We start from the raw sequence: 8268 nt of genomic DNA on the forward strand, positions 1-8268 counted from the left end.
CGGCAAAGCCTGGCAAGCTACCTGTGACATATTCGATATGCCAAACACAGTAAAAATTGTAACAATGGAGATGTTACTGGGCCCGCTAGAGCAAATTGATGAACAATGGGAGGACAGTGACGGTGACAGAGACAGATGACCATCTTGACTTATGAATAATACTCTAGGTCCTATAGACTTAACCCGATACATAATGGCAATCTATCTATCTATCTATCTATCTATCTATCTATCTATCTATCTATACATACATATATATATGTGAATTGCAAGTGTGTGCCAGGAAATGAATCCCAGGAATTATTGATTTTGAAACACATGCTTATAAGTAAAAAAAAGCTTTTCCACCAATTCCCACCCTCAAGGTGCAATCTAGATGGGAATTTTCAGATTGAGGGCTTTACACTGAGATATATTGAAATTTCTACAGTGATCTTTGGAGGACTGGACTCCAATATACTCACTAATATGAAAAGGCATGTGTACAAAAATGGAGAGTCTGAACACTTGTAACACATGTCATAAAAACTTGGTTATAGGAAGTTCGGTCATATTCAACTGGGGCTTCAGCCATCAGTTTGGGGGACAGAGGGTAGGCTTTCCTACCAAGAAAATGGTCTGGAGCCCAGGTCCTAGGGAAAACTGGAACTCAGGATGGATACCAACGAAGGTTGCCTCTTGGTTGGCGCTGAGAGTTCCAGCAGGGATTGTAAGATAGTCTTAGGACCATAAGATAACTCCAGATCTTTGTACCCCGTGTACTGGCTGGACACTAAGCATTACCAGTACATTGGGCTCTTATCAACAGAAGGATGTGATGGAGGTTGACCCTACAAATACCAGGTCTTTAGTTCTGATCACTGATCAGGGTTGGCAAAGACAAGAATATAGAAGGAATCCTTTGGTGAAATTGGTATCACCTTCTCTGGATCATACTTCTCTTCATCTGACAGATACCCAATACTTCTGTTGGGGTACTATGGTTTTACTGGGCAGTTAAGTTTGATAATTGATTAGCTATTGCAATTGAGTTATACAGCTAATAGAAAGACTATAAGGATAGGTAAATGTGAGGAGTAATCCCTAAATATGAAATTACTAATGAGGTTGATTTGGGGGGTCTTCTATGAGATACTTTAGAATTTTCAAGATTGAATTTATTTTGAAGTCAATGAACTGTGAGCTTCTCACAGGGTGTGTATCTTTTAGGAAAGAGTAAGACCAGGGACTCAATGAGATAACTTGACACTGGTTCAATGTACTACAAGAGTAAATCACAGAGACCATAATCCCATTTTAGAATCTGTGGATAACTCAGTCTTCACCATAAAACCATACCCATGCAGTAAGAAACCTCAAGGTTAAAAACAAGAGCTAATGTCAATAAGGACCATTCAGACAAAATCCAATTGTTTGCAGCAGTAAGAAAGTTTATTGAAATTCATTAGTAAATGAGAACAGAAAGGCATTTTTTTTTCTTTTTCCATCTGAAGAACACTTTCTGGTAAAGTAAAGAGAAGAACTACAGAAACCACAAAACACTGCCGAGACCCCAGGGGTGACCATTTCCATAGACCATTCATACTGCAGGGTGTCACTGGAGCTTTCGCCAGCAATCCTGCAGGGTCGCTGTGCTCTCCATGCCTCAGTAGAAATGCTTCTTGGTTTCTGATTCAACAAAAGATGAAAGGACTCTACCATCAGGTGCCACCTCTTCAATAATCGTCTTGATTACCCTGGTTTTATTAGTATCTGGAAATAAAGCACAAGAATCAATTAGAAACAGACGGTGAAACCTGGGTGTGCCAGGTGGTGAAGGGGCTTCCTAGTGAATCAGTCACATTTCTAAAAGAGAAATGCAAGAAGATCCAACTTTTAAAAAATAATTTAAAATTTTATTTTAATATGACTCTTTTATAAAAAGAGCAATGTTTCAGCGATAGTATTTTAAATCATGCCGTTTGGTGTCAGGTATAGTTCGCTGCTTAAAAAGAAAAAAAAATAGCAAGTAAGGAAATTCTGGTTTTTAGTGCAAAAGAGCGCTTAAAAAATTAGATAAAAAAGAAAAAGAGAACGGCTGTACAGCTGAAAATGCAACAAAACCATCACAGAAAGTTAAAGCGGATTCTGATTACCCCAGTTAGTTTCTGCTGACCTGGGTCCCTTATTTGAAGATTCTCCCATGGAACCGGAGCCGGAACCAGGGGATTTGCTGCCGCTAGAACCGCCGCCGTAGCTGCCGCCGGCCCCACCGCTCTGGCCGCCGCCGGAGCTGCCGCCGTAGCTGCCGCCCTGGCCGCCGCCGGAGCTGCCGCCGTAGCTGCCGCCGGAACTTCCGCCGCCGCGTCCACCGCCGCGCCCGCCGCCGTAGGAGCCGCCGCCGGAACCCCTGGTTAGAATAACGGGTCACGTTTGCTTAACTCTAATTGGGGCAAAGGGAGGCTCGCCTCCTAGATAATTTAGGCAGGAACATGGTTTGGGGTGGGGGGTGGGGAACTTCCAGCTCTGCCAAATTTGTATTTAAAAATCGATTCTTTAAAACCAGTGTTAGAATTCACACCCCCTTAGAGTAAGGGTCATTCTTGAGCCAGATTCACATGGCATAAAGACTGGTAGCAGCTGCCCTTTTCTCCCATTCGTTTGCATTTTCTTTGGGTTTTGGCAAAGCCTTGCAATTTGGAGTGTTGAATTAAAGCACTGGAGGCAGGTAAAAAAAAAAAAGGGTATTTACCCTCCCTCTCCATCTAACAGGCTGCGGTAGGTTTGAATTTCATTCTCCAGTCGGATCTTAATATCCAGGAGTTGTTGGTACTCGGCGTTCTGGCATTCGGTTTCAGCTCGGATCTGTTGCAGCTGTTCCTCCAGAGAGGTGATCTGGCCCTGGATCTGAGAGAGCTGCACGCAGTAGCGACCCTCGGTTTCTGCCAGTGAGGATTCCAGGGATTGTTTCTGCAAGGAAAGAGTAAACCACAGGTTAACAACCTCGCCGTTCAGTTAAGAGCAGCTCAACTTATTTACTGATGCAATGAATTACATAAAGAGAAAAGTGAGTAGAAGCTGTGTTTGATGTTTAATGGCAAGCATTCAAATTCAGCATTGTTAGAGCAATGCTACTAGTAATGCTTTTTATGCCAATTAAGAAAAAAAGGCTGCTTTTTTTTTTTCAACTCTTTCTTACCCCAGTTCTGCATGTTCTCTTATATTGCATTCCCTCACACAAGACCATTGACACGTTGTTGATAAAGTTAAAGCCACTTCACAGAAGAGTTATTCACATACCAGGGCGAGTTGGGACTGGAGTTCAATCTCCAGACCTTGAACGGTGCGTCTCAGTTCGGTAATCTCAGACTTGTGGCTGGACATTTGTTCAATGTTGCTGTCGATTTCTGTAGTCAGTTCCTTGCTCTAGGATATTTAAAAAAAAAGGAGGGAAGAATATGAGAAAAATAGGAAATGCTAGCCCCACTTTTTTCAGCTTCACGAGGAAAAAAGAGGAGTTACCTTTTCATTGAACCAGGCTTCTGCATCTTTACGATTCTGTTCAGCAAGTTGTTCATACTGGCTTCTCATGTTGTTCAGAAGTTGAGTGAGATCAACACCTGGGGCAGCATTCATCTCCACGTTCACGTCACCAGTAGACACATTTTGAAGGTCTTTCATTTCCTGTTTGAGGAACATGAAAAATTATAATGATGTCTCTGTGGCCATTTACTGGAGCTTTCTTGTGTGTGGTGGGGGTGGGGTGTGCTGGGAAAACTGCAATGTTTGCATCACCTCTTCATGGTTCTTCTTCAGGTAGGCCAGCTCCTCAGTTAGGCTTTCAATCTGCATCTCCAGGTCAGCCTTGGTCAGGGTCAGCTCATCCAGCACCCTACGCAGGCCATTGATGTCTGCATCCACACTCTGGCGCAGAGCCACCTCGTTCTCATATCTGAAACAGGCAGGATAGAAATGCTGTATATAACAGTGTTGCTCAGAGATGTTGCTGGGTAGAGACTCTCAAAAAGCAAATACTGAGTTATATCGTGGTAACATTTGTCATAGGCTAACCCACACAGGGACATTAGTGATTTAATACAAAAAAACCCGGCAGTTACTTTACAATGCACTTTCTTCTTTTAGGATTGCCCCAAAGGTAACATTGAAATGAATGATTTCTCTGACAACTCTAAAACAGTTTATGTTGGAATGTCTTAAGAGAAATAGTGATGATACTGTGGGCATCCAGAGTCATTGTTAAGAATGACTCATTTATGTCACAGTAATTGTGTGAAGATACTGTGTCATGTGTACACTTAACTTACTTCAGTCTGAAATCATCAGCTGCCAGCCTGGCATTGTCAATCTGAAGCAGGACATTAGCATTGTCAGTTGTTAGAGTGAGGATCTAGAAAGAGAGGCAAAGAAATTAGATACACACATGGCATACATAGGTGAACTGCATTTTATAAAATTGTAGGAAATGTTAGACTTGAACCATGAAATATTGAAGCCTACCCATCTCTTTGAGTTACTTGTTAAGGTTTCTACACTGTTTTCTAATGTCACCCCTTTCTGAAAACCAGCCAGAATGATTTCAGTTGTGTTCCTATGTGTCACCATCTTTAACATATTATTTTCATGTATTTCAGCCAACTTTTGACTTATTTTGCATTTGGTATAACTTATATATTCTGAATGAATACTAAGCTGTCACACAATTAAGGTAGACCAGTAATATCTCATTTCCATATTGAAAATTTATGTTTACTGCAATATTGGTAATAAGTATGTTGTTTTTGTTTTCAACCTGAAGAGTATTTTGATCAGATTGATAATTATTTCAGTTTCCTTTTTTGTAATGATCTGGTGTGTATTTTAGCTATGAACTCATTAAAACCTAAACATTTCTTAGTAATCTACCATCCTATAAGATAGTACCCATGTTGGCTGAAGGTTACAATGGCATACTATCGCCAATTTTTAACTTCGGTGAAAATATATACTTTTTGAAAGCAAGGATGAGTCACAGACAAAGACATAGAACATCTACATAACACTTAAGTAGGATATATCTCTGGATTAAATGAATAAGAAATAGGTTTAGAGTTGGGTTTTGAAAATGCCCCTTACCTGATTTTTAAGATCTTCGATGGTTTGGTAGTACTTGCTGTAGTCACGAGGCTCTCGCTGGCTTGAGTTGCCATGCTTTTCATACCACTCCTTGATTTTACCTTCTAGCTCATAGTTGGATTCTTCCAGAGCCCTAACTTTGTCCAAGTAGGAAGCCAGGCGGTCATTCAAATTCTGCATGGTTACTTTCTCATTTCCGGAGAGAAGGCCGCCATCTCCTCCAAATCCACCACCACCGAAGCCGCCTCCGAAGCTTCCTCCACCAAAGCCACCCCCTCCGAAGCTGCCTCCTCCAAAGCTGCCTCCTCCGTAGCTGCCTCCACCATAGCTGCCTCCTCCAAAACCGCCCCCACCGCAGCTACTTCCATAGCCTCCACCGAAGCTCCCTCCACCAAACCCGCCTCCCATTCCTCCTCCATAGCCACCTGATGAGCCACCCCCAAAGCAGCCTCCACTCGAGCTCCCACGGCTGAAAGAGCCACCACTGCAGCCGCCTGAGCTATACCCTCCACCAAGGGAGCCTTTGCTGCTGGAAATTCTGAGGGCTGAGCCTCCTCCTCCTCCTCCACTGCGGGAGGAAGAGAATTGCCTGCTGGAGCTGTATCTGACAGACATGCTGCTGCTGTTTAGACCAGGGAATGTCTGCTATAAAGGACAGGGACAGGGACAAGCCTTTATATATGCAGAGGGGTGTGTCTCACATGTCCCACGTCTGCTTACTTGCATGGTTTCCTTTTTGCCAATTTAGCATCTTTGGCTTATGATTGCATAAATTATCTTCAGTAATAACCAAACCCAATATGAATGATCTTAAATTTGCCTGGAGAACAAACAGGATTTTGCTGTGTTGAAACTGAAGTTGGGTGTAGTTCCTCATGAGCATATGTTTCATTAAGCTTTGCCACCTTTTGAAGAACATTGGGCAACTTTCAAAATCTACTTTTTAGCACCAACTTACATTATATAGAATGTTTGTAAAGTCTGGGGGAAAATTTAGTTGCAAACTAATAGCTAATGTAAAATTTTGAAATTCACATTTTGGCTAATTGCAACAGCTAATTGGAACAGACAACATAAAGTTTGACAGAAATATGGCATAATAGGGATCTCATGAAAAACTAAAACATTATGAAAAACTTAATTGATATTTGAGAGTTGCCTCATATAAAAAAAAGGAATAAAAACACAAGTTTGTTTGTTTTTCTGGCCACACCTGGCAATGCTCAGGGCTTACTCCTGGGTCTGTGCTCAGGGATCACTCCTGGTGGGCTTGGGAGACAATATATGATGCCAGGGATTGAACCCAGGTTAACTCTGAGCAAGGCAAGTGCCCTACCTGCTGTACTATCACTACAGCTTAAAAAACACAAGTTTGTGATTGTGTGAAATTTTAAGGAGTACTTTATTTGGAAAATAAGAGTACATTAATATTTTGAAATGAGCAGTGACAAATTTTCAGGTTTAATGGTAAGTTTCTTTTTAATATTAAAAAAATCTGAAATCTAGGAGCCTTGGAGGGAGTAAAGGGATAAGGTACTTGCCTTGCATTTGATGGAACCAAGTTCAATCCATGGCACTGCAGATGGTCTACAACACATACATACCAGGAATGATTCCTGAGCATAGAGCGGGGACTGAGAGTAAAGCACTGTCAGGCATGGTCCCAAAAGTTAGCAAACAGCTGAAATATTGAAGTGATTCTGGATTTTTTAAGTTTAAATTTAGTAAAAGCTATGTGAACATCATATGTGGAAATTTGTCACACATAGCATGAAAAACTAGCTTCTAGTTAAAAAATACACTTAATTTGATTGAAAGGGGAAATTTAGGTATGATTTGTGAGTAAAATTTTTCTTGGAAGACTATAAACCTAGGTCAGAGAATAATAATTGCTCCAAAAAGTATGAACAAGATTGCCAACATGTTTTCAAGCTAGATATAGTCCTCAAGAAAACTCTTCCTTGGATGTATTATGTTAGAATTTCATATGAAAGTTCATCTAGTGAAGTAATTAATTGTGACTGTAGCACATCATATAAAAATTTTATACCTGCTATAGGCTATACATTTGCTATTATTTTAAAATGTATTTACATATTTATATGAACTTACAAATAGTTTATAGTTGTATAGTTATGCTGGTTGTTATGCTGTGATTTTATAATCTCTGAAACAAGCTGAGATAGTGGTGATAGTTAATATCTCTAGTTTATAGAAAAGGAAGTTGAAGGTGATAAAAGATTATGATTTTTGCCTAAAGTTACATAATGGGGGGCTAAACTGAGAACAGTTGAAACTTGATACATACACACTTGAATTTTGATCCTTTATACTTTATTAGTGTGATGATTTCTATTCTGTCATGTTCTCTGACTATGGTGGATTTCATCTGATAGTACTGAATACTTTTATTTCTTACCATAAAACTTTTCTATCTTTGGGGCCGGAGTAATAGTGCAGCAGGAAAGGCACTTGCCTTGCATATGCCCACCCCGGGTTCAATCCCTAGCCTCCCATATGGTCCCCTGAGCACCACTGGAACTGGTTTCTGAGTACAAAACCAGGAGAATTAACCCCTGAGTATTGCTGGGTGTGGTCTCCAAACCAAAATCCGAAACAAACAAACAAACAAACAAAAACCCTTTTCGATCCATAAAAATGAAACAAAAATACTTAGAAAGATGAAAATGTTGAAAGGGTATGTGATTTGGCACCCATTCTCCCATCACTGATTACTTTTCAAGTAAAATTTATGACTGCACATTCCGGTTTGTCAGACTGGAGAAAGAGCTTCTGCAGGGAAAGGGAATGTGTTTGGAAGAGCAGTGAAGAGCTGGTTGTGAGAGCGAGGTTACTACCCAACACAATGCCGCTCCTCCAACTTGTTAGTACATGCAAGTGGGGCAGCTGATGGGAGAGAAAAATGAAACCCAACCATGGGAATTGATCCTTGATGAAGATAACATGCAGTAAAGGAAAGCTATGATAAATCAAGGTAGAAAAAAAAGATTCCAGTAAGTTCAGAGAGGATGGTAAAGCCCTGATATTAATGAAAACAAGTTGGAAAGAAAGCACATCAGAATATTACGTGTAATCATCACAAATTTTGGATCTTGAACTGAACAATTTTTGCTTTAGTATTAGCTTTTATTCTCT

The 8268-nt window shown here is 40.6% G+C and overlaps 1 protein-coding gene across 2 annotated transcripts; it reads right to left on the bottom strand.

Moving 5' to 3' along the window:
- Positions 1–1415: 1415 nt before the first annotated feature.
- Positions 1416–5727, bottom strand: KRT10 (keratin 10). Of its 2 annotated transcripts, none has more exons than XM_056127444.1 (8): positions 5113–5727; positions 4305–4387; positions 3775–3931; positions 3502–3663; positions 3280–3405; positions 2732–2949; positions 2168–2218; positions 1416–1754 (listed from the first exon to the last, which is right to left on the bottom strand). In XM_056127444.1, the coding sequence occupies exons 1-8, from the start codon at positions 5725–5727 to the stop codon at positions 1646–1648; spliced, it is 1521 nt and encodes a 506-aa protein (XP_055983419.1). In that variant the 3' UTR covers positions 1416–1645. The 2 variants fall into 2 exon arrangements, with proteins under 2 accessions (XP_055983419.1, XP_055983418.1); XM_056127443.1 differs by having other exon boundaries at positions 1416–1752; positions 2136–2389.
- Positions 5728–8268: the final 2541 nt, after the last annotated feature.

Source organism: Sorex fumeus, unplaced genomic scaffold (genome assembly GCF_029834395.1).
Source record: "Sorex fumeus unplaced genomic scaffold, SorFum_2.1 ptg000063l, whole genome shotgun sequence".
In the NCBI taxonomy this organism is placed as follows: domain Eukaryota; kingdom Metazoa; phylum Chordata; class Mammalia; order Eulipotyphla; family Soricidae; genus Sorex; species Sorex fumeus.